General features: G+C 41.5%; 1 protein-coding gene across 4 annotated transcripts in view; it reads right to left on the reverse strand.

Moving 5' to 3' along the window:
* The window catches only part of ARHGAP26 (Rho GTPase activating protein 26), a 644,209-nt gene that overhangs the window by 79,132 nt on the left and 537,511 nt on the right, over positions 1–27,566 (reverse strand). For 2 of the 4 annotated variants that reach the window (XM_040344602.1, XM_040344604.1), the window contains one exon: positions 2,803–2,838. The exons of the other annotated variants lie outside the window; for them this stretch is intronic. In XM_040344602.1, coding sequence (XP_040200536.1) covers positions 2,803–2,838 — 36 coding nt within the window. The remainder of the gene's footprint in view (positions 1–2,802; positions 2,839–27,566) is intronic. 4 annotated transcript variants of the gene reach the window in all.

The raw sequence follows: 27,566 nt of genomic DNA on the forward strand, positions 1-27,566 counted from the left end.
AGGAATTATGGGGCCCCTTACACAGCTTCAGGCATGGGCCCCCTGGAGCAGAGAACCGGGGGGGGTGCTGCCGCCACCTGAAATTAAAGAAGCGGGGGGGGGCTGCCGCGAACTGAGAAGCTGTGCCCTTTAATAAAAATAAAAAAAATAAACCTCTGGGCCCTTTAATAAAAAAAAATATATATAAATAAAAAAATACTAAAAATAAACATTTACAAAAAAAAAAAAAAAAAAGGGGGTTGCCATCCAGGGCCCTTTAATAAAAATAAATAAATTATATATATATATATATATATATATATATATATATGTATATATATATATATATATATATATATAAAGAATATATTAAAAAAAATAAAAATCATTTTAGAAAAAAAGGGGGGTTGCCAATCGGGCCCTGGGGACCTGTGGGCCCTTTAATAATAATAATAATAATAATAATAATAATAATAATAATAATAATAATATATATATATATATATATATATATATATATATATATATATATATATATATATATATAAAATATATATATATATAAGAAATAAAAAAATATATACAAAAAACATTTTTTTTATAAAAAAAGGGGGGTTGTCACCCGGGGCCCTCCGGACCCCTGAAAAAAAAAATTGGCCCTTTAATAAATTTTTTATTTTTTTTTTATGAAAAAGAAATAAAAAAAGGGGGGTTGCCATCTGGGGCCCTGGAGGCCTCCGGGCCCCAGGGGACCTCTGGACCCCTAAAAAAATAAATAAAAAAATTGTCCCTTTAATAAAAAATAAAATTAAAATATATTAAAAAAATATATTTTTTTTATAAAAAATAAATAAAAAAAGGGGGGGTTGCCATCCGGGGCCCTGGGGGCCCCTGGGGACCTCCGGACCTCTAAAAAAAAAAATTGGCCCTTTAATAAAAAATAAAATAAAAATATATTATTATTTTTTTTTTTTTAAATGAAAAATAAATAAAAAAAAGGGGGGTTGCCATCCGGGCCCCTGGGGACCTCTGGACCCCAAAAAAAAAAAAGTTTTTTTTTAGTTTTTTTTTTTTAAGGGGGTTGCCATCCGGGCCCCTGGGGACTTCCGGGCCCCTTACAGGTGTACTGCCTGTACCCCCGATGGCGGCCCTGTACACCACATGACAGGACTATAAAGGGGAAGTTCGATTCAAACTGCGCCACCCTTTTGGCTGCTTTTGCTGATCCTCGTGTTAGTAAAAGTTTGGTGAGAGACGATTCGCGCCTTTCCGTCCACGTGCTTATCAGTCCGTTACAGCGTAACGAATGTGCCATCTCCATTACGAATGCCAATTTTACCAGAACGAGTGCTCCAGTCTCATACTTGATTCTGAGCATGCACGTTTTTTTTTCCCCCTCGGAAAAGCGTACACACGACCGGTCTTCCTAACGGGAAAAAAAGTCCACCGGGAAACATGTTCTCTTTTTTCCCCCGCAGTTTTCCTGATGGGAAAACTGCAATGGAGCATACACATGGCTTGGATTTTCCCGGCCAAAAGCTCTCGTGGTAGTTTTCCTGTCGGGAAAACCGGTCGTGTGTAGGAGGCATAAGTCATGTCTGCCACTGTGGCTTATAATTCTCAATAAACTGTGAAGGTTCTGCCCTTGTAGTTCATTGATTCTTCCTGTTCTTCAGTAATGGTCTACCTATAAAAGAAGGTACAGGCAGACAGCGGTACTGAGAGTCTGCAGGAGCCCGACATTACACCCATGTATCTTCCTATGTTTTAGCAAATTAATTATTAATTTAAGAAATTACATAAAAAAGTGTACACTTGCAAGAGGAAATGAAATGGCTTTAGTTTTGTAAAAATCTAGTAGGTTTTCATTAATCTTTAGTGATGTGTCAAAATAATGCATTTGCTGATTAAAACCCACAAAATGTATGTACAGCGAGATCCTAAAAATCTACACTGCTAATAAGGATCACCAGGTCGTAAACTGTGTTGGCAGGCGAAAATAAGGAGGTCTTAAAATGTCAGAGTGTCTACAGCTGTCAAGTACCAGGCACGAGACATAATTCTAGTTCAAGGTGACTTCTCAGAATAGTTTAGTCACTTAATATATAACACAGCTTAAGCATTTGTTTTTATAGAGTGGTTTTTATTACCGTCCAATTCTATCATACATTTGGCTTGAGCTCAGCAGGAGGAATGTAAAGGAAAAATACAAATTCACAAGAAAGTGAAGAAAGTGGAATATGACAGCTACTACTGCTAACAAATACTTTTTTTCTGATTAATTCAAATCCCTGGCTGGAAAAACGTATCAATACATTGGTACCAGTCTCGTCTACCTCCATTCAGGTTAAATTCAATGCATGACTCAGCAAAGGAAAACTATCCAGTCCTAGGAAAGAATGATTTAGTGGTAGAGCAAGCAAGCAAATTATGGTCAGATATGACCTCACTGTATTTGGAAGAACAATCCACAATGGGATGCCCTTTTCCATGTATTTAAAGATTACCTTTCTCAAGAGTCCAAAGGAATTTACTGTAAAATCAATCTGTTATTGGCTAACTGAATATACAGTATGTTGTACTGCAAGCTTTGGAGAATATTCTGTCCTCATCACCAGACATGGTGCCATAACCCAAAGAATATTTATGAATGCTTACAATACAAATATATTCACTTAGTCAATAAAATGCATCACATATACCTTTACTTTCTCGCTACTATATAGTATATGGCTAATACAGTGCCTCAATTTGCTAAAAGTAATACTTGCACCACTCACTATGACTAAACCGATACGTCTCAGCCCCACAGCTTTCACTTACCTTGGTAATAGGCTTGTTATATTCTTGGGGTTCAGTCTGCAAAAGATATTAAAAGGGAAGCATGAAACAGTAGTGGCTTTTCTGAAAACATGTCAAACAAATTTGTTCAGACATGAAAATGTACAGGAAGCTGACAACAGTCCACCACGACTACCAAGATAGCCTTGCATTCATTCCAGGTAAGGGATGTTTGCTGCCAAAGAAGGAACAGCTATTTACACAAAAAGTTGCCAATGATCCTTGAACTGTATTATGAAAGTTGTACTGTACATTATTGTGAAACTAAATGATAGGGGTTTCTTCTGCTTTAGATATACATTCCACATGCAGCTAAGATAATGCACATCCTACAGCCATGCTAGATTCATGCCAATTTACACAGCCAAGTAGCAAGTATGATCTTGGTATTTTGGCTATACTGTACACCTACAGTACCTAAAAATTAGAACAAATATAAACAAACATATGCACAAGACACACCATCTTTTACTGTCATTATCATCCCTCCTGCCTGCTGAATATTTTTTTCCATCCCCTCCCCTCCTTTGTTGTCATATCACAGAAAGGGGTGCAAAGTATAATTTCTAATACAAAAAAAAAAAAAACACACACAAAACAAAAACCCTACTACTACTAATATTTTAAGATGCAGCATCCTTCTGTGAATGGGATATCTGAGCCCTCAATGGATGCAGCAAGAATGGTTCCCAATATATACACAAAAAAGGAGATATGCTTAAAAGTCAAATGTCAGTTTTTTTAGAATCTACCCCAAGCTTATATGGCCAAGTTTGGTTCAATATGTAAAGAAAGAAATATGGCAAACACTGGCCTTATTTGATAAAGTAAAAAAAAAAATGCTCTGTTACCCAGAACCACTGCCAAATTTTACATGGGTACAGCTTCTGAAACAATCATTATTGAAGAAACATGGCACAGGGAGATAACCAGAGGGCACAATTTGGTATGTTTTAGGAGCGCCCTCCTGCTCTGGTGAGTGCAAAGGTTTTTTTTTTTTTTATAATTTATTAATAAAGATCAGATTTGCTGGATTCTATTCAAGAGTTCAATCTCCTGTATACATTTAAATTGTGAAGATCTTTTACCCAAACAAAGTTTGATGATGGCCCTGGGTAACCAATAACAATTTTAAGTCATTCTGTTGGTGATATTTGACACATTGCATTACTGGTGCACTGAAGTGCTGCTTTTGCTTTGCTGCTAGAAAATGTTCAGACAAACTTTCAAGCGGATCTCAACCCAAAAGGGGGAAGCTCTGCTGGTCTGCACCTCCCCCTCCACATTTTCCACTTTTTGGAGGGGGACTAGGTACCTGATTTTGGCATCTATTTGCTCCCGGTTCAGATTGCCACCCCCCCTCTATCCTCTGCAGTCTTCTCGGACATATCACAGGTCACAGAAGACTACGAGACACATAAGGCGCAAAACGACTTGCGCATATGCAGTAGGAAAAAGGCTGTGAAGTCGCAAGGCGCCGGCACCCAAAGCCGATTAAAGAATCAGTTTGGGTCAGGACATTGTGGACATTTTATTTTGCCATCTGTGTCCCATTGAGATTTACATTCACTTCCTGTCCCATAGCCAAACAGTAAGTGGGAGGGGAACCCCTGGTCACCCGAACTAGTGTCCCCATTGGAAGATTTTGCCTCTTGCTTTTCTGGGGAACAATCCAAGTTTGGGATTTTCTTTTACTTTTAATGATAATGGTAAACAGGACAAATAGAGAGCATGAATCTGCTGAAAGGGGGCACAGACAACAATAAAACTGACATGCATTCTAATCCCTCTCCACTTTATCCAAGACTAATGCCTTGTACACACGATCGGAATTTCCCATGGAAAAATTCCATCGGATATTCTGATTATGTGTAGCCCCATCAGTTTTTTCATTGAATTTTCAGAGGAATTCCATCAGAGCTTAGATATAGAACATGTTCTATTTTACTCCAATGGAATTCCGTCGGAATTCTGATGTGATTTGGCTGGGCAAAAGCCTGATCGTGTGTACAAGGAATTAAAAACAAGGTTCGTCTTCAGTTATACTTTAGTCTCAAGTTGACAATATACTTAAACAAAGCAGCACAACACAGAACTAGCAAGTCAATGATATCCTTTCACCAAATACATGTATTAGAACATCATCTAGAAGATGATGTCGTCTCATTTCAGTTACATATTCTACTTTACCACTACAGAAGTAAGATGGAGGTTTTGTAAACCTGTCACTTTGAAATAGAAGTTTAGAAAAAAATCTAATTTGCTTTAGTGAGCTAATTTATCAGTAATGAAGTACGTTATACATTGTTTAGACAGCTAAATGCCATAGAAATCTTCCTGTCTCTGAACTTTTGGTGCTGCAGGGGTTACTACCTTTAGGTGCTATGAAGCTTCTGTTAAAAAGTTCAATGAGGACCCACCCCATCCCCCCACAAGAAACATACTTTTATTGCTTTTACAGCCTGAAACACAGTTTGTAAATGGAGGAGAGTTTGAGGAGTTACAGGATTCTCTCCCTACTCACAGGCTGTGTTACAGGCAGTGAAATAATGTTTCCTAATGGAAGAGAAAAGGGCAGTTCCGTGTCGGAATATTATAGCAGAAGCTTCACAGAAGACCAGAAGCTATTAACCCCTACAGCGCAAGAAGTTCAGAGACAGAAAGAGGACAGGGCATCCTGCAATGAAGATTTTCCTTGGGATCCAGTGCCAGAACTGACAGTAAGATGAACGCTGTACAGTGAACAGAAGTGCAAACACAGTGATTAAGTTTAATGTAAAGTGTGAAAAAGCTGAAAGATCAGATGTAGGATACATGTATGGAGATTATTCACGTCTACATTGCATTTAGCAAGTGTGTTTTTTTTTATAAAATCTTGCTATACTTACACATGCATATGAAAAAGCTTTGGAAAGCATTTCCCAAAAGCAACCCAGCAGTTCTCTGATAAAATGTATGTCTACTCCCAACATATATATTTCCTTGTCACCCCACAGCTGTCTCATAAAGATATTACAGAATGAATAGGCCAGTACAGATGGGAACATATTTTAGAATGAAAGCCTTTATTTATTGAAGGCCTGGCATGGAAGTTGCCTTAATACTAGTGATGTCATTGTGAATACTAGGAATGCTGAGCGCCATCACACAGCTTTGTAGGGTTGCAGGGCAACCGTTTGTTTAGGCATCACTGCCCAAAGAAACATGTTCTGGAAAAAATGTATGTTCTGCACAGTCTTATCACGCATACTGCTGGATTAAACAATACATTCTCCAAAGTCAGCACACACCACCTAAAATGGCCATATTGTTTTAGCAGTGTGTCATTAGACCTGGTTGAGTGCTAGGAAGATAGTAAGTAGGGCTAAATAATCTGGCAGAATATAACCTGCATAATAGAAGTGCTGATTCAAACTATGCAATGCGGAAACCGCATGCGAATTTGAACAGGAATCACACCACATTCCTGTTCAAATCACAAGCGGTCCTTAGCAGTGCGATTTGAGCCAATATTATGTATGGCTCAAACTGTACTGAATCTGCATCATAAATGTGCAGGACCCTTTTTTTGGCTGCGCCAGAATAGGATCTCATGGGTGTTCACACCTATGCGATCCGATTCTGAAAATTGCACTGCGTTTTGTGAACTGATCTTGGGGTGTCAACTTACACACCTGCAGCGGGTCGCATGAACGTGGTGCAATTTGGATGCAGTGCAGAATCCGCATGCCACCAGTGTGAACCGGGACTAAAAAGGGAAAACAATGTGGTCCAAGCCACACACCTGCCTTGCTAGCTAGCACACTTAGGCCTGTTTCTCATGGGCTTAAGCTTGAATAAGAGCAATGAGAACAGCAAGCTTTGACAAATTATTTGCAGAGCTTTCAGTAAGCTTTTAAAAATACCTTACAACTCCAGTTGGTAAATTTTGAACACAGATCCTAATAGGAGTTTTGATTGACACTTTAAGCAGGCTTCAACAGGCTTTCAACAAGCTTCAAGAAGTGGCGACATAGCTAGCAGCTTGTTTAAAGTAGCAAATCGGCACTCCCATTATGGTCTGTGTTCAACATTTACAAACTGAAGCTAAATAGTACTTTAAAAGGTTCAACAAAGCTTGCTGAAAGCTCTGCAAATGTTTTGTCAAAGCTTGCTGTTCACACTGTTCATATACAAGCTGAAGCCCCTGTGAAACAAGCCAAAGTACTCATGCACAAAAGAGATGAACTACCTCCGACAAAAGTATCTTATTTTTGGGTGCTTCAGCATTTGGTATGGCAGACATCATTAACATCTATGATGAACCGAGCTGTTTTTCAAATCCAGCATACATTGGTAACAAACCGAAGCATATTCTCGAAGTTATTGACATCCTAGGTCCATCCTTGGGTGGAATAAATATGACTGACAGCTCCTATCACAGGAATAAAATGATGACAATGCAAGCGTTGGTTATTCATGCACATTAATATATACAGTATATGTATAAACCTGTATATATATATATATATATATATATATATATATATATATATATATATATATATATATACACACACACATACATACATAATACAGTGGTTGCCACTGCACACATCACAAAGAAAATGGGCCTGGATGCGCAGCAGAGGCTGTAGCAGATATAGTTCAAAAGAGAGATTGGAGGTGTTCAAAAACTGCCCATAAAACGTTGGGTGTTTTTGTGGTGCTTTTGCAGTGCGGTTTTCTTAAGGTCACGTGACAACGTGATCTTAAAGGAAAAGAAAGAAAAAAAAGCGCAGTTTTGCAATGCTTTATGCAGCGCTTTGGAAGCGCTTCCTAATAATTTTAATGAACAGAGGCATTTTTGAGGTGCTTTTTATAGCGCGCCAAACATGCCCCAAAGATGCTTCTCGTAGGACATTTTGCATCGCCTTGCCAGCACACCGCCCCAGTGTAAAAGCTTCCATCAAAGTGAATGGGAAACAGTTTTCAGATGCTTTTCAGATGCTTGGCGCAAAAGCGACTAAAAAGCAACTCAGCGTGAAAGGGGTCTCAAAGGTCTTGAAAGGTGAACGCACGGTAAAGATATTATTTTGACGGCACACAAGCTTTTCTTTCTCAGGACTACAATCAAGTGAACACAACATATATACCCCTAAAACCCCCCCCCCCATTATTAGCATTCACGTATGATGACATCAAATATCAACGTTTTAGCTAAAAAAACAATAATTTGGGAGAACAGAAAAAGAACAATAGTATATGCAAAGTAGACATACAGGAAAAAGCCAATCCAGGCACTAAGGACAGAGACAAACTGCATGACAGAGTATCATGCTGACTAGGCAAGATGGCCGCTCAAGCTGAGTCAGGGCTGGAATAGGAGACCATAATAAACATGTTATGCATATAGGTAAAAATACAAGGGGGTGCTGCAGAGAAGCATTATAGACACCATAAACAGTTATTTCAAATACTTGTCGCTCTGACAGAATCCATTACAATTGTATACAATATGGTGTTTTTGAACCGAACAAAACATGTTCAGTAGGAGAAGGAATTGAACCTGGAATGAAGGCAAACATAATAAGCAAAACAAAAGTGAACACCAGATGTCAGAATAAAATAGAAAATACTGTGCAACAACTACAGGCTACACTCTCAACCAACAATTGCCAAAATGTTTCTAAAACATCAGTACATCCAACATATTAAAATTATGTCATTACAAGTTGCTTCAGAAAATATTTGAAAAATAATTGATCATGAAACAAGTCAAGAGCTAAAAACAAAATAAAAACAAAACTAAAGAATGACCATTTAACAGAATGTTGTTTATCTACTTTGATTCACAGATATCGTTTTTTTGCCAGTAATGACAAATGAGAAGTGTCCCTAATGATCGTCAATTTTTTTTTAAGCAAATAAAATTAGTTTATGTATACTAATCAAGATGTGCGGTACCACACTCTGATCCTCAAGGCCCCAAGAGTGTGTGCTTAAAAACTCAGGTAACTAGTGCTGTTCAGTAATACAGGTTACCAATTAATGCTGCTGTGTGGTTATGGGGAAAACATGCACTGTTAAAAGGTCTTAACAGCAGCATGTGAGCACTACTGATTTTTACATTAGAGCAGTATGCTGAACAAAAGCTTAATTTGGCAAACAAAAATCTGAACAATTGCAAAGTTAATAAAAAGGCACATGGTATAATGCAAACCGTATATAAAAAAAAAGCTGCGCAAATGAACGTGAAAATATCCAAGAAAACCAATATAACCAAGTAAGTGAATGCATATATTGTCGATATTCCTGATATCATAACACAAAACAAGTATCCCTATTTGCAATAAATTCTAATGTGTCCAAATACAAAATGAACAAGTGAATGTTCTGTTTTTCAAAAAAACACATCAGATGATCAAAAAAGGCTAAAGATGTACAGTCCTCCCATAGGCAAGTTGGTGACTTCAAACCAGAGCAAACCAAGGAAAAGTGATGCAATAGGAAAGAAATCCTCCACCTTCTATATAACTGCCTCTTACCGAAAGATGAAGATCCCAACTAGAGATCTTCTGTAGATGTATGGCCTATAACCCGGCCTAAGGGTCTATGCGACTGGATGTCATTTCTTCGGCGATAAATCGTTCCCCAACCACTCACAAGCAGTCATGTATGATCATAGCCAGGTGAGGAAGGAAAGAAAGCCCAACATAGCGTAATCCAGTAAACATATAGGGCCGGATTCAGGTAGGAGATACGACGGCGTATCTTCAGATACACCGTCGTATCTCTGAGTTGCGGCGTCGTATCTATGCGCCTAATTCATAGAATCAGTTACGCATAGATTTCCCTAAGATTCGACTGGCTTAAGTGTCTTACACCATTGTATCTTAGGCTGCATATTTACGCTGGCCGCTAGGTGGCGCTTCCGTCGATTTACGCAAGTAATATGCTAATTAGGTAGATACGCCGATTCACAAACATACGTACGCCCGGCGCCATTTTGTTACGTCGTTTACCTTAGGCTTTTTCGGCGCAAGGTTGCTCCTGCTCTTATGAGGCGTACGCAATGTTAAGTATGGACGCCGTTCCCGCGTCGAAATTTGAAATTTTTACGTCGTTTGCGTAAGTCGTTCGCAAATAGGGCTGTACGGAGATACGTTACACCTGCACAATATTACGCAGGGCTACCTGAATCTAGCCCTTAATATAAAAATTGGTTAAAATTACACTTACAGTGGGAAGATAAAAAAAGTTGAAATCGGTGACAAAGAGGTCCCTGTATGTACTTCAACTTTTTCCAGAGCACCCTTGGAGACCTAAACATGAAGTACTCCATGTTTGTTAAGTGTGACATATTTGCAGAAGCTTCTTCTTCGATGGCACTCTGGCAGGCAACTTTTTCATGCCCATTTATAATATAGTGTGCTTTTATGACCAACAGGCATGTAATACTGGGTCAAGCCAGAGGTCTGACAACAGAGCTGGAATTCAATATTTACACACTGAGTGGTAAAGCAGTGTCAGCCTTCACCTCCTGCAGATAAAAATTGGTGCCACTAAGTGTTAATTAAAAAAAAAAAAAAAAAATTGTATAGGTATCAGTAAGACCAGATGAAAGGACTTCGGACATAATGTACAGCAAGTATAAAACTATACTTTATTATGAGAAAATAAAACTCCTATACACGTTGTGCATTTAGGCAAGTCTACATGGGAAATAAGGTAATCTGTGCAAAAGATCACAGGGAGAAAAAGACTAAACAGAGATTTAAATTGCAATATAAAAAGTTAAGAGATATACAGGTGAAACTCGAAAAATTAGAATATCGTGCAAAAGTTAATTTATTTCACTAATGCAACTTAAAAAGGTGAAACTAATATATGAGATAGACTCATTACATGCAAAGCAAGATAGTTCAAGCCGTGATTTATCATATTTGTGATGATTATGGCTTACAGCTCATGAAAACCCCAAATCCACCATCTCGGAAAATTAGATTATTACATGCAATCAATAAAACAAGGATTGTAAATAGAACAATATCGGACCTCTGAAAAGTAAAAAGCATGCATATGTACTCAGTACTTGGTTTGGGCCCCTTTTGCAGCAATTACTGTCTCATTGCTGTGTGGCATGGAAGTGATCAGCCTGTGGCACTGCTGAGGTGTTATGGAAGACCAGGATGCTTCAATAGCGGCCTTCAGCTTTTCTGCATTGTTCAGTCTCATGTCTCTCATCTTTCTCTTGGCAATGCCCCATAGATTCTCTATGGGGTTCAGGTCAGGCGAGTTTGCTGGCCAATCAAGCACAGTAATCCCACGGTCATTGAACCAGGTTTTGGTGATTTTGGCAGTGTGGTCAGGTGGCAAGTCCTGCTGGAAAATGAAGTCCGCATCCCTATAGTGCTCGTCTGCGGAAGGAAGCCTGAAGTGCTCCAGAATCTCCTGGTAGATGGCTGCATTGACCCCGGACTTAATGAAGCACAGTGGACCAACACCAGCAGACGACATGGCTCCCCAAATCATCACAGACTGTAGAAACTTCACACTGGACTTCAAGCATCTTGCAGTGTGTGCCTCTCTGTTCTTCCTCCATACTCTGGGTCCTTGGTTTCCAAATGAGATGCAAAATTTGCTCTCATCATAAATGAGGACTTTGGACCACTGAGCAACAGACCAGGTCTGTTTTTCTTTAGCCCAGGTAAGATGCTTTTGACGTTGTTTGTTGTTCAGGAGTGGCTTGACAAGAGGAATACGACATTTGTCCAGGATCCGTCTGTGTGTGGTGGCTCTTGATGCACCGACTCCAGCCTCAGTCCACTCCTTGTGAAAGTCCCCATCACTTTTAAATGGCCTTTTCCTGACAATCCTCTCCAGGCTGCGGTCATCCCTGTTGCTTTTGCACCTTTTTCTTCCACAGCTTTCCCTTCCACATAACTTTCTATTAATGTGCTTTGATACAGCACTTTGGGAACATCCAACTTCTTTTGCAATCACCTTTTTGAGGCTTTCCCTCCTTATGGAGGGTGTCAATGATAGTTTTCTGCACAACTGTCAGGTCAGCAGTCTTTCCCACGATTGTGATTCCTACTGAATCAGACTGAGAGACCATTTAAAGGCTCAGGAACCCTTTGCAGGTGTTATGGCTTAATTAGCTGATTAGAGTGGGATGCTTTGAGCCTACAATATTGCACCTTTTCACAATATTCAAATTTTCTGAGATTGTGAATTTGGGGTTTTCATGAGCTGTAAGCCTTAATCATCACAATTATGACAAATCACAGCTTGAACTATCTTGCTTTGCATGTAATGAGTCTATCTCATATATTTTTTTGCATTCAAAGTCTTTTATTGAAAGGTAGACAGATATAAAAAGAATCAAACAAACGGTGAAAATTCCATCGCAGGCGCAGCTGGATAGAAATAATCAAAAGGTTGCCATATATCAAATTAAACAGTGATTTGCTAACAATACGTTTTCTAACAGCGTCAGCACATGAGTGGTCACTAGGCCCCCATGTTGCCTTGGGTTCTTAAGAGAGTAATCAAGGTGTATAGTATTGCATGTTAGGAATAGCAACTAAATTCGGCTTACTATTGCTTCTACGATTGCATCAACCGAAACTATAGTGAATCGGATGTGTAAGGTTATGGATGGCTGTAAACGCCACATCCAGGCAGGTAAGAGAGAGAATTAAGGTTAGAGGTAGTATGTAAGAGGGCAGAGGGGGAGGGGAAAGAAAAAAGGGGGGGGGATGGGGGTGCTCCCAAGTAGCATGACATATGATATATGGTGCACAGTCACATTGCTGAAAGAGTTTTTCCGGCAGCTACCCTGACTTCGCTGCTTCATATTCCTGTGAGTATCTGAAAGAGAACCAGGGTTGCCAGGTGTCGTGGAAGCTCTCGGCTGAGCCTCTATCTTGGGCCAAGGTGTCCTCCATCTCGCAGACCTCGATGACTCTATGGAGCCAGTCGGTGATGGACGGGACCCTAGTGGAGTTCCAATTCAAGGGTATCAGGGATTTGGCAGCGTTTAAGAGATGTATGGTCAAGGACCTCTTATAGCGCGCCAGTGGAAAGGAGGACAAATGCAATAAGCAGCAGGCAGCATTCAACACCAGTTTGGTCTCCGTTATTTGCTTAATCAGACGTTGTATTTTCTCCCAGAAGGCAGAGATCAAGGGGCAGCTCCACCAAATGTGGAGCAAAGTGCCCCTTTCAGTCTGGCACCTCCAGCATATATCTGGTTTCTGGGGGTTCCATTTGTGGAGCCTGTCAGGGGTGTGGTACCAACGTGTTAGGAGTTTGTAGCTCGTTTCCTGGAGTTTGGTGCTAATTGAGCATTTATGTGCAAGAGTGCAGGCATACTGCCATTGTTTCTCCGAGATCTCCATCCCAAGGTCCTCCAACCACCTCTCCTTATGCCCGGATTTCTCCGAGTCGTCAGTGTGCTGTAGCCAAAAGTACACCATTGAGGTGGTTTTATCCAAAGGGCGTTGTGAGCTGCAAACGGACTCCAGGTTGGTCAGTGGTCTAATGAGGTCCCGCATGTCCCCGAGTTTGCCCAGGTAGCTACGAAGCTGAAAATAGGTCCACAATTTCATATTGGGGAGGTTGTGTTCAGACTTAAGGGCTGTCCAGTCTCTAAGTTTGTCTCCTATAAAACATTCGCCAGCCAGCAAGGGGGCACATGTGGACGTCCTCCGAAGAGTCAGGTTACCCATGCCCGGGACAAAGTCGGGGTTGTCTGCTAGGGGCGTGAGAGGGCCCGGTGAGGTGGAGATCCCCTTCTGTTTTGCTAGGGCGTAAAATACCTCTAATGTGGCACCTGTCACTGGGTGTTTGCGAAGGGATCGGGGACAGGCATGTTTTGGAATCCACGGGGAGAATTTGAGGGGGATCGGACAAAGTTCCTCCTCCAGAGCCACCCAATCCTTCATGGATCCGTGGCAATGCCAATCAATGATCCTGGCAAGATGTGCCGCGGCGTGGTAGTTTTTGAAGTTAGGTAGTCCCAACCCACCCAGCTCCTTAGGTTTCATTAGAGTGGGCAATCTAATTCTGGGCTTCTTACCATTCCATAGAAATCGCAGCAAAAGCGTGTTTAGAGCCACAAAGATTCTGCGGTCTATCTCATATATTAGTTTCACCTTTTAAGTTGCATTAGTGAAATAAATGAACTTTTGCACGATATTCAAATTTTTTCGAGTTTCACCTGTATCAGCTGTGATATTTGTATTATTCTACAGTTCAAAGCAGCCCTGGTTCCTATCTTTTATGCTTCCAAAACTTTTACACCTATTTAGTCAGAAAATATAGAAGATGATGTACCTATAGCCCACAAAAAGTACACACTGAATTACAATTTCAGTTTTAACTACACATGGGAACAACTGATGGTGGCACAACATACATTTTCCCATTTTAATGCAGATGGTAATGTGCGACAATCAGGGCCAGATTTACCATTAGGCACTGTAGGCTTGTGTCTATGGGCTGCAGAGGCAAATAAGCATCTTTTACCTGAATAAATTATTGGGTACAAATATTATATAAGGTATATAGTTATCACATATAAGGTGGAATTATATGCCTGGTTGGGATCAGAAAAAAAGTTAAATGTTTTATGGCATCAAAGATCGTGTACCTACAAGCTTCTGTGGAAATCTGATCCTGGTAAAATTGTCTTGTATACAATTACCTAGGCTGAAGACAGCAACAATCACTAGTTTAACAAATGGATTCAAATACTGTTTTGACAATAAGTTGGAAGTACATCAGTTAATTTAGCATACCACCATATTCACCATTATCACCTTTTCATCAGTTTGGAAGAGGGTGTTGTATTATTAAGGAACAGACCTCTAAAAGGGAATAAAGCATAGATTGAGTTTACAGCATTTGAAATAATATGCAGATACTTTCTGAATTAAACCAGCATTAGTCAGTATTGCATTTTCTCACACCCTAAAGCAAGCCATAGGATTTATTTGATTTCCTTTCCTGCAACCAGAAAATAGCTTGATTCCTCCATCAACTCAGTCAGTGTTGATGAGGGAATCCATCCGTGATGCTATTGTTTTCTACTGATGGCAATAATCACATGCTAAAAATCTGACATGCGGGTTGTACCCAAATCGATCGATGGATCAACTTGGGTACAATCAGCCTGCCCATAGATGGATTGAATTTTGGCTGGTCCCTGCTGAACTGGCTGAGATTCGAACTATCTTTCGCCAACTTAAGGGTCTGTGATTCCCCTATCTCTATGCTCTCTTCAAAAGTGCTGCACTAATAACCTCCAGATGTCTTTTAGTGTGTTAAGGAACCATAGCGGGGAGACACTAGTTTCTCACAAAAACAAACTCTGTTGACTCTAAAGATTGTAGCATTGGCTTTAGCTTTAAAAAGCGAAGGTCAGAGTCAACAGAGGTACTTATGTTTAGCATTATACATCTGCTGACGTGATACTGTGATCTGAGAACGTCATTGACCTCTCATCAGCCATCTATGTATGCTCCCCAGCGAGTCTACTATCCAAGAAGACCATTGAACTGGCTGGCTCTACTTGTCTAGTGGACAGTTGAAGGTTACCATAATGTCAAATCCATAAATCCAAAGGGGTCAATATCCTACCTGCAGGTAACATCCCACAGCAATGTCAAAAGAAAAAGGTCCCTAAGACACACATCATAAAGTAAGATAAAGGACAGCCTCAGGCCAGGTTCTCAATGCGTTTTGCTCTGCCTCTTGGAGCCTAATCATGGGGAACATCCCACAGCAGCTCAGAGAAGAAATCCCTCGTCACTCAGCGATCACATTCGTGAACATCTACCTCCTAAATTACAATCCAATACCCACCATAGAATGATTTCTAGACAAAATACTGGCACACCAGGAAAGAGATCTGATCACAGGAGGAGATTTTACCCTCTATTGGACCAGGCTCTAAATACCGTACCTCTAAAGGAATTTCCCATATCTTCTATAAAACATTGCACAAAGTTAAAGGAAAAAAAAATCATGACCATCAACCTATTGATACCTGGCACACCATACTCCCAGGCGATAAAGATTATACTTCTCACCGTACATATTACTTACTCCAGCATCGACCTCTTGCAACAAGAACTCACTAAAAATTAAACACATCCTTACAGCACTGAACCTGTTTGGTGGAGGAAATTTAAAAGATCTTGACTATTTCTGATGATTGATCAAAAAGATGCTGACCCTATGAATCTGTGGGAGTTCACAAGTGTTTCATTTGAGGCTCCCTTATTATGCTGGCCACCCAGCGTAAGAGAGCATGCTGGGCTAAGACAGACTCTTTACTAACAGAAATAAGGATGTTATAAAGAATCCATATACAGACTTTAGCCCAAAAAATGGCTCAGGGCCTGTCAAATGAAATAAGCTTTTGAATATGGTTAAGACCTAGCTGGTCCAATGCAGAAGAACTAGGATTCCCCAGGAACTATGTCTCATGTATTAAAGATGGCACTGAACTTATGAACAGAACATGGCTAAAGCCTTCCAGAATTACTACCAATCCCTTCACAATCGTCATCACCCATGGAGCCTGAAAACACCACTGCAAACTTGGCAGAAAAATGATCATACATCAGGTATTATCTTCCCTCATACCAGAAACAAGTGACCATCCCTAGCCCCTCTTTTTTTACAAATAACTAGATCTAGCATTGAAATAAAATTAAGCAAATTGTCACCAAAGCTTTTTATGCCTTGTCAGACAACACCCTTATTTTTGAAAGATAAGCTGGCAATAAATTGACTGGATACATCCAATGTTTGGTCACCAATTTCCTGGCTCCTTTATTTTTTCAATTGAATGATCATGGGAGGGTGCTAATAGGGAAACCCCAGAAGTGTATTTCAGATAGTTCACCAGAAACCAGCATAAATTCACTCAGTTTATGGTCAAGCTTTTCTCTCAGAGCTCATATCACAGTGATCTGTACAGAAGGAAAAAGGTCAAAACCCTCTGTGTCAGCTATTGACCCATTAACTATTCAACACAGACTTTACAACTGTATAAAAAGATTCTAGCCAATAGACTTATGCCTTACATTCTCCATCTGTTTCACCTAGATCAAACTGGCTTTATGCTTTAAGGGTATATCATTTTATTCTCTCCCACATAACCTTAGGTAGACACATGAGCTGCAAATGACAAGCTATATATTCCCATCCGTTAGCTGCAGTCATGGTAAACAAATCCCTCTCTGATTATCTCAAAATCATAAACATAATTCACCAGTGTTACCAGGCTCCCCTTTAATATTCATGTAAACAATGGAACCCCTTCTACACACTATGGAGCAAAACCAAATATCCATGGCTTGGTGACACCCTGTAACAGGCGTTCCTAGCGCCGTAATGCGTTCCACGATGGAACGCATTATGGCGACCACGCAATGACGTCATCGCCCAGTGCAGCATGCGTTCCAGCTTAGAACGCGGAAGTGCGCCTTACCACCGGCTTGAATTAGTGCTAATGCACTACACCTGGATTCTTCTTATAAAGAGAACAGTGTGCAGATTGCACACTGTTATATTATTGTCAGCCGTAGCTCGGCCACGCTACAACCATTGGTGCCATCGCTCCCCATGCTGCAAACTACCCCAAGCTGCAACTTCAGCATTATCTGCTGTTACCTTGACTACTTCAGACTCCCATTGCCGGGGACAACCTTAAAGACCTTCCTTGCTGACACCCTACACTATGGAATCTCTTGTTGCTACACTCAAGCCCTGCAAACGGATATGTAGCAATTGTTTCACTTGTAGTACTATAGAAAGATCTGCTGCATATACACCTCCTAAAACAATTGCTGTTATTTAATATGGCCTGTAGCTATTAACATACTACTTGGGACTAACTGCTGTGTCTATGGCTGTTTGCTGAGGAACATCTTAAAGGGACATCTACTCTCAAAATTACCTGAGCTATATTTGCCTCTCTTATGCAACTATTAGTTGTCTTCACAATTTCTAGTTACTACGTGCTTGACATAAGTGTTACTTGTTTATGGGCTTTGCCCTAAATTACTGAACATGTTCGCTCTAACTTTTCTATGCTAAGGGTTGTAGGTATTTTATACCAACTCCCTTAGTGACCTAATGCATTTCTTTATGTTCAAGTGATATGATGTAGAGAACCCCCAAACTCCTGTTTGTGTAGAGTGACGCCTGGGGTCCCGTACTGATAATCACTTGCATATAGAAGTGCATTGGAATTTCCACGTGTATGCTATAATAATTAAACGCTAAGGTGTGGTCGCATGTTCAAATACGTCCAGCCTTAGTAGCTCAACGCCTTTCTTTATGTGAGAGAGAGGATGTAGAGAACCCCCAAACTCCTGTTTGAGTGGAGTGATGCCTGGGGTCCAATACTGAATTCTCACATAGAGAAGTGCATTGAAATCCTTACTAACCGCAGTTGTGGTACACTCCCATTCACCAGAGCTGTTACACACCCCCAAGTTCTCACAAAGTTGCTACATTTGCTGACAGCCTCCTGTTTTTTTTTTATAATCTTGTGACTTAATGTCACAATCCCAGTCTTATTTACTGATCTAAACAGATTTTGCTAATTTGTCAATGAAGATATAGCTTCAAATAACCCGTAGGGGCATCTTCCGCAAACTACACTTCACAAAACCATTAAAAACTTACAGTAGGCTGACCTGACCTTTGACCATAGTTGAGGACCGGAAAGCAACGGATTAAAGTAGTTCTTATTTGTGCCACTTTAACTATGTGTCCCCATGGCTGTGACAAATTAAAAACGAATTACTGCCAGTTCATAGATAAGGAAACTGGAGATACAAAAAAGACCAACTATAACGGGGCATACAGAGACAGGCCAGAGTACTCAGAGTGGAGCCACTGTGAAGAGACAAGCAGGGCATGTTTGTGTGTGCCGCCCCCTCCATTTCCCCACCTATCACTTGTTGCTAGGATGCGATCAGGAGCAGCAAGACTGACAGTGTCCAAGCAACTAATAAAGCTATGCAATGGAGCTAAGCTACTCTGCCCAGGGGATGAGAATGCACATACAGGAGTGTCCAGTATGGAGACCCTGGCCTCAGTGCCGCATCTAACATGCCTCTATACAACAGATTTGTGTATTTGTGCATTGTGCTAATGCACACATTTTTATGTGTTGAGGTGCTTTTGAATAGGCTCCCAACATGTCAATGTATGTAAAAATGTACCCGTGGGATAGTAAACAGTGCATCACGCCGTAATGCACAGAACATTTACACCTGTGTGTTGTAATAAGTTATAGCAGGCATACGCAGCCTCTCTACTTTGGCTTCTGGGGAACTACAAGTTCCTTGAGTTATTGCAGGAATCAGACAGTCAGTGGCATGTTTCTCAGAGACAGAGGTATGATGGGATTTTTAGTTTTACCAAAGCTGGGGTGCCAAGGTCTCCTACACCTGTGCTATAGCAAATGTGCATATTTGTTTACCACAGTACACACACACAGATAGAGCGCTGCCACAATGCACAAGTATGAACGAGCCCTTAAACCATAATTCTCACTGAGTAATGGAGAAATTTGGGTGCCTGTGGCCAAAAATTTCACAATAGTCAACAGTCAGAGCAAAGTAGCACTTTAAACCCAAAGCTGGAAATACGACACATTTTTCTTGTAAGTTAAATTTTTAATCAAAGCCACAAACAACTTCCAAAACATTGGGTTATTTATTATTCCACCACACAGTGCCAACAACAATCCTCACTACTAGACCCATCTGGACAGTCCAACTATGCCAGACTTTTATAATGCATGTCTTTCACTAGGCCTTTCTACAGTGCTTTGAGAACATTGACTGATGTGAAAGTACAATGCATGTCAGTTAAGCAATATATTGTATGACAGCTCAGAAGAGATCGCACACAAGTTCTCCGCAGCACCTCTACAGTGGTCAGTTGGCAAATAATGTTTTTTGTGATGCTCTTGCCAATGAGATATTGTGTACCAGCAACTTAAAATTTTTTGTCTCTGATCAAAAACAGTGGTGAGAATAACATGAGAATCCTTAAAAAAATCAAAAAAGTAAATTTCATAAAGACATTGCAAACTCAATAACAAGCCTAAACACAAGCTACTGCCAAATAGGGAAGGATTAGCTATATATGGGCTGAGGTACAAAAATGTTTTTTTCTACTTTTGGGAAAGTAATGCACATATACATTGCTGGAAAAATAATGGACATAACCATTAAAACATAACTATCTTTGATTCATTTAGTGTTAAAAACAAATCGGCACATTCTGTGATTTCCTACTCACTGTTTGTCCCAAGTAGCTTCTCTCGCAGCATAATACTTGTACTGGGCAAGTGACTATAGCTTGAAACCCCTGCCACTAAAGCCTCTTACACAGACGGGAATTGTGTGTTGACAGCTTGTTGGTGGAAAATCCAACCGTTTGTACTCTCCATCAGACAATTGTTGTCTGATTTTGGATTGCAGGCTTTAAAAAATTTCAGACAACGGTCTATTGTCAGATTTTCCGATCGTGTGCACACAAGTCCTTCGGACAAAAGTCAAAGTACAAACACGCGTGCTCAGAAGCAATGCTCACCAAACACAACATTAGTAGAAGGTGCTCAAAGTGTTGCACTACAGAGCTAAAAACCATGTAGTACGTCTAGTACAGTGATGGCGAACCTTGGCACCCCAGATGTTTTGGAACTACATTACCCATGATGCTCCACTACACTGCAGAATGCATGAGCATCATGGGAAATGTAGTTCCAAAACATCTGGGGTGCCAAGGTTCGCCATCACTGGTCTAGTACGTCACTACGTTCGTGGTTGTTGGCCGACAATTGTGTGCCGTTTGTATGCAAGACAAAATCCAGGCACATGCCCTACGGACAAAAGTCCAACGCTTTGTCTGCAGAAAATCCAATCGTGTGTACGAGGCTTTAGGATGCAGGTAGAGGCTGCAAGAAAAAGGAAATAAGTGGACTCAGGATGAGCTTCAATACAAATGGTAGTAGGTTGTACTCCAGCTTAAAGGGGTTGTAAAGGTAAAAAAAAAATCCCTAAATAGCTTCCTTTACCTTAGTGCAGTCCTCCTTCACTTATCTCATCCTTCCATTTTGCTTTTAAACGTCCTTATTTCTCACTTCCTGTTCTTCTGTCTAACTCCACACAGCAATGCAAGGCTTTCTCCCTGGTGTTGAGAAAGCCTCTTGAGGGGGGATGGGGTGAGCAGGAGTGTCAGGACGCCCACTAACACACAGCTCCTTTCTCTATCTGCAAAGTAGATAGCGTCCTGACCCTCCTTCTCGCCCCCTCCCCCCTCAAGAGGCTTTCTCCACACCAGGGAGAAAGCCTTGCATTACTGTGTGGAGTTACAGACAGAAGAACAGGAAGTGAGGATTTCCCAGAAGAAATATGAACATTTAAAAGCAAAATGGAAGGATGAGGTAAGTGAAGGAGGACTGCACTAAGGTAAAGGAAGCTATTTAGCTATTTAGGGATTTACAACCCCTTTATGCTGCTAAAATCCCTCCAATGCTACTGGATAAACGAATATTAGATGGACAGAGGGTGGGGCTTTACACAGATCTGGTCATTTTGTTCTAAATAGAGAAAGTGACCATGTAACTCTTTAGTAAATGTCATATATTTAAAACAAACCTCTCAGGACAGAACTATGGGAGATGCCATTGCAATCTAGTTTTTGATTGTACATGTTTCAGGCTTGTACCCAGGGCTCAAGTCCCGCGGGAACGCGTGGGAACGGAGTTCCTGCACTTTTTTCACAGCAGGAACGCAGTTCCCTTTGCAGAACTAGAGCAACCGAGAGCAGCCGAGCCGCCCGAGACAATCCTTCACTAATCGGCGATGCCCAGCTAGAGTCACTGTCAGGGGCAGTTCTCCTGCAAATTATCGCGAGATTTAGAAAGAACTTGCTTTAAGTTCTTTCTAAATCCCACGATAACTCGCAGCAGACCTCCGCAATGTCTCCTGGGAACAATGACAAAAGCTCCCAGGAGACATTGCGGCATCGAGGAAGTGACGGAATACCCGCACACTACCCGATGAATCCATATACAGGAAGCGGCAAGTAACAAAGGATTACTAAGGTACAGTGGATCGAAAAAAAAACAAAACATGCGGTTTAGTAATTATGCATATGAGCGTATCATTTTTTTTTTTTTTTTGGTGGGGGAGTGGATTTTGGATGGAAGTTCCCACACTTTTTTCCCCAGGACTTGACCCCTGCTTGTACCCCAATGTTTTGTTTACCATTTTGTAGGTCAACGACCTGGAATAGTCAAGTGCACATAAGATGTCCTGCTACCTAAATAAGCACATTATTGTTTTGTCTCAGTGACTTTCAAAGTAGTGGAACAAGGATACCGATAATAGTCCCAAAGTATGTACCTTAAATAACAAGTCAACAATAGCTGCTTCCTATATTCTTATCCTGACAGATTTCCTTTACATATAAGTTTTGGATGCACTAATACTTTAAAGTCACATGGGGGTTTTCAAGGAAAAATCAAAACAGACTGTTATAAATTAATAGTTGTCCTATTTGCCTTAACACATCTGTTAAAATTCTGATCCTGCCAGAAGAAAAATCAGAAAAGAATCTCCTAAATTTGGGAAAGCTGAAAAATGTACTAAAAATGGTAAGGTATCTAAAAACACAAAGTGCCAAAATAATAAAAAAGGATGCGATACAGAAATCATACTATATTTTAATGTGCCAGTGAATATACTGACATATAGCATAAAAGCACTTTATATTAAACAAAGCCTCAGTTAAGCTGCTGGAGATTAGATATATTAACAGTCACAAGGATGGAGCTACACTTTAAGATATACAGAAAACCAAGCCACCATTATAAAGACATCAAGTGAAAAGTGAGCAGATGAAGAGGGATTGAACAGTTAGTGGGATATAAAATGAACCCAGTGCAGCTAGACAGCAGACATAACTAGAAGATTTACAGCAACACAAACAAAGGATGTCAGCGCTCAATTGGTTAGTTAAAGAAAAATCGCTCAATGGCAGTAATATTGAAGAACACATTTATTCAATTATGATCATAGGAACTAAATCCAAAGATCATTGTTGGAATAGTGAATAAAAAGGAAGGCTATAAAATTATTAAAATAAGCCTATGGTTTCACTGGAGGTCTCCGGAGCACCGAGGAGCTGACGGCACCTATCGATGGAACAGTGCAGCATGAGGGGCGGCACCAATGATCCTGGCGCACCGAGAGTTCCTGACCCAAACGGCAGACCCACTCACTGGCGTGGTTTGGGGTGGCTGGTGTGCTGCTGAAGGAGGAGGGGAGGCGTGGCAGCGGAAAGGGTTACAAGCCACTCTCCACAAGTCAACTCGCTAAGCCAGCCAGTGTGCTTGTGAGTGAAGAGGAGAAGCCGTGGTCCGTGGGAGAAAGGGGACCGTGGCTTATCTTCTTCACTCACAAGCTCTCCATATCCCAATCCACGCTGGAGAGCGGGTCTGCAGTCCCGGTCAGTATATCTCGGTGCACCAGGATCATTGGCGCTCCTCATGCTGCACTGTTCCATCAATAGATGCCGTCTATCCTTACCGCTCCGGGGACCTCCAGTGAAACCGTAGGCTTGTTTTTTTTTGTATAATTTGTATTTTATTTTTAAAAGTTCAAAACAAATACAAGGTACATTGACAGTGGAACAACATTACTTAACAAAATCCGAGCACATTCGGGCATTGCATCTGGGGTAAGGCTCTGGATAAGCAAGGGGACGGGGGTCATCCCGCCCACTCCGGACATTCGGTCCAATTGAGCAGGCATCCCCCCCAACAGGTGGGGAGCGGGATAGCCCCGAACCCCTGCCCCTAACAAATGCTAAGTACGCTCCCAGAGTAACAGTAATACACTTCTTGGAACAGCTAGGGGCGCCCGTAGGCTTGTTTTAATCATTCTATATCCTTCCCTTTTATTCACTATTCCAGCAGTGATCTTTGGATTGAGTTCTTATTATCATCATAATAATTGAATGAACTTGTTCTTGTTCATTATTACGGCCATTGAGAGATTTATCTTCAACAAACCCATTTAGAGCTGACATCCTTTGTTGGCATTATAAAGACGCGCTAACCTTGGAGATTAAACTTATGCACCAATGCTTAAAAAAAAAAGAAGCAAACATTTCTATATATTTTTAATAGCCCTTAGACCTCGTACACACGACCGAACATGCCTGCTGAAACTGGTCCGCAGACCAGTTTCAGCGGACAGATCCGACCGTGTGTACAGCAGACAGGTTTCCAGCAGACAAAAGTTTTAAAGCAGGCTTTAAAACTTGTCGGCTGGAAACCCGTCCGTCCGACATGTCCGCTGGTTAGTACACCTAACCAGGGCAGGACTTAGGGTGGTGGGGGCCCCTGGGCTTGAGTGTTGAAGGGGCCCCCTGGAGCCGAGAATTGGGGAGGGGGTCGAAGATGTTGAGCGAGGGGGGGGGGGGTCATAGTTGTTAAGCGGGGGCACATTAAAGGATTAAAGTTGTTGAGCGGGGGGGCGAATTGAATTTCCTCTCACCTGTGCACGGAATGTGTCGGCTCTCTTGCCTTAAGCAGACATCCACACACCGCTCCGGTTCCTCCTGGGGGGGTTTTGCAGTTGTTGAGCGGGGGGGAGTGCCTCTCCCCTGTGCCGACAGCCGGGCCACAGACTGTCATTAGCCCGGCTGTCGGCTTTCTTCCCTTTAGCAGCCACAGTCCTCCACACACCGCTCCGGTTCCTCCTGCTTCCGTGCTGCCGCCTCCTCTTGCAGTGCGGGAAAATTAACCCTTTCGCGGGACTGCGGGAAGAAGCTGTCTGTGCGGGAAAGTCCCGCAGAATCCGTGCATATTGGGAGGTATGCGCAGGGCCGCCATCAGGAATTTTGGGGCCCCTTACTAGGGTTGCCACCTGTCCAGGAATCACCCGGACAGTTCGGGTTTGGGATATTGTGTCCGGGTTTCAGTCTGCCTGAAACCCGGACACATTATTTAGACTGGGCTGTGGCTCCCCAAGTAACTGAGGTAGTCACACAAAAATCTGTTGCCATTCGGGAGATGCGGGCCGCTGTCTGGGGGCAGGTTTGGCATCACTGAGGGGGAGCCATGATATCAGCAAGAGCAGTTTGGCCACACCCACTGTTTGCCGCAGCGCGCTGCATTACCACCCCCCCTTGAGGCACCCAAAGGTGCCCCAGGTCTTTTATAATTCTATTGTGTATACTACGAAAAAAATGTGCCCTGTGCCGCTAAAGTGTTCGGGTTTGGCTTGAAGAAAAGGTGGCAACTCTACCCCTTACACAGCTTAAGGCATGACTATGAAAATTGTAGAGTCACACTGAAGGCTTTAAAACTATGAATGAACACATGTGGAATTATACATAACAAAAAAGTGTGAAACAACTGAAAATATATTTCATATTCTAGGTTCTTCCACCTTTTGCAGCAGACACATCTCTAGAACTGTTAAGAGGAGACTGTGTGAATCCGGCCTTCATGGTAGAATATCTGCTAGGAAACCACTGCTAAAGAAAGGCAACAAGCAGAAGAGACTTGTTTGGGCTAAAGAACACAAGGAATAGACATTAGACCAGTGGAAATCTGTGCTTTGGTCTGATGAGTCCAAACTTGGGATCTTTGGTTCCAACCCCCGTGTCTTTGTGCGACGCAGAAAAGGTGAACGGATGGACTCTACATGCCTGGTTCCCACCGTGAAGCATGGAGGAGGAGGTGTGATGGTGTGGGGGTGCTTTGCTGGTGACACTGTTGGGGATTTATTCAAAATTGAAGGCATACTGAACCAGCATGGCTACCACAGCATCTTGCAGCGGCATGCTATTCCATCCGGTTTGCGTTTAGTTGGACCATCATTTATTTTTCAACAGGACAATGACCCCAAAACACACCTCCAGGCTGTGTAAGGGCTATTTGACCAAGAAGGAGAGTGATGGGGTGCTGCGCCAGGTGACTACCTCTTAAAGCTCATCAAGAGAATGCCAAGAGTGTGCCAAGCAGTAATCAAAGCAAAAGGTGGCTACTTTGAAGAACCTAGAATATGAAATATATTTTCAGTTGTTTCACACTTTTTTGTTATGTATAATTCCACATGTGTTACTTCATAGTTTTGATGCCTTCAGTGTGAATCTACAATTTTCATAGTCATGAAAATAAAGAAAACTCTTTGAATGAGAAGGTGTGTCCAAACTTTTGGTCTGTACTGTATATATAAAAAAAGGGGGGTATCCATCCGGGGCCCTGGGTACCTCTGGGCCCTTTAATAAAAAGAAAAAAGAAACCTCTGGGCCCTTTAATAAAAAAAAAAAATAAACATTTATAAAAAATACATAAAAAAATGGAGGTTGCCATCTGGGGCCTCTAATAAAAAAAAAAAATATATATATAAAAAAAAAAAAGGGGGGGTTGCCATCCAGGGGCCCTGGAGACCTCTGGGCCCTTTATTAATAATAATAATAATAATAATAATAATAATAATAATAATATTATTATTATTAATAATAATAATTATATATATATTATATATAAAAAACATTTTTTTTTAATAAAAAAGAAATAAAAAAAGGGGGGTTGCCGTCCGGGGCACGGGGGGCCTCCGGGCCCCTGGGGACCTCCGGACCCCTAAAAAAAAAGGGGGGGTTGCCAGGAGACCACTGGGCCCTTTAATAATAAAATAAATAAATATATATATATATATATATATATATATATATATATATATAAACATTTTTTTAAATAAAAAAAAAAAAAAAAAAAAAGAAGGGGGGTTGCCGTCCGGGGCCCGGGGGGCCTCCGGGCCCCTGGGGACCTCCGGACCCCTAAAAAAAAAAAAAGGGGCCCCCTATTGGGTGGGGCCCATGGGCTTGAGCCCAGTCAAGCCCAATGGTAAGTCCGGCCCTGCACCTAACCAGCGGACAGAAATCTCCTGCATGCGTCGAATGGATTCGATGCATGCGTGGAAGTATTTTACTTCCTGGTTTGCGGACGTGGCGGCGTCAACGTCACCGCCACGTCACCGCGATGTCTGTCCGCGGGGATTTCGGTTTGATGGTGTGTACAACCATCAGACCGAAATCTCCGAGCGGACATGTCCGATGAAAACGGTCCGCGGACCGTTTTCATTGGACATGTCCCCTCGTCTTTACGGGGCCTCAAAGGCCAAGTTTACCATTCAAAATAAATACATTGGTTACGGTAAATAAATGCACATATTTTTCCAGGAATAAAAATGTGCATTGAGTTTTTTCCCAAAAGCCTGCATAGCATTTCACCTGTAAACCCTCCCCCTACCCCAAAGCACCTCGTCTCCATGTTGATGGGGACATGGGCCTCTTCCTGACAACCCTGGGTGGTGGTAGTGGGGGGTCTGTGGGCAGGGGGCTTATCGGAATGTGGAAGTCCCCTTTAACAAGGGGGCCCCCAGATCCTGGCCCTTCCCTATGTGAATGAGTATGGTGTACATTCACCCAAAAAAGTGTCAAAAATAAATAAAAACAGTGCACAGGTTTTTGACAAAGTCCTTTATTAAAAATGAAGAATGTACCCCATCGTAGCTCCATAGTGTTCTGTGGTGATGTTTTCTTCCTCCGCTGATGTTGATAACACGGCTCTCATAGGGAACCATTGATTTATACACATCATGCGACATGTACTCAAAGTCGGAGCGGATGTCGCAGCAGTGTGA

The sequence above is a fragment of the Rana temporaria genome, chromosome 3 (genome assembly GCF_905171775.1).
Source record: "Rana temporaria chromosome 3, aRanTem1.1, whole genome shotgun sequence".
Lineage (NCBI taxonomy): Eukaryota > Metazoa > Chordata > Amphibia > Anura > Ranidae > Rana > Rana temporaria.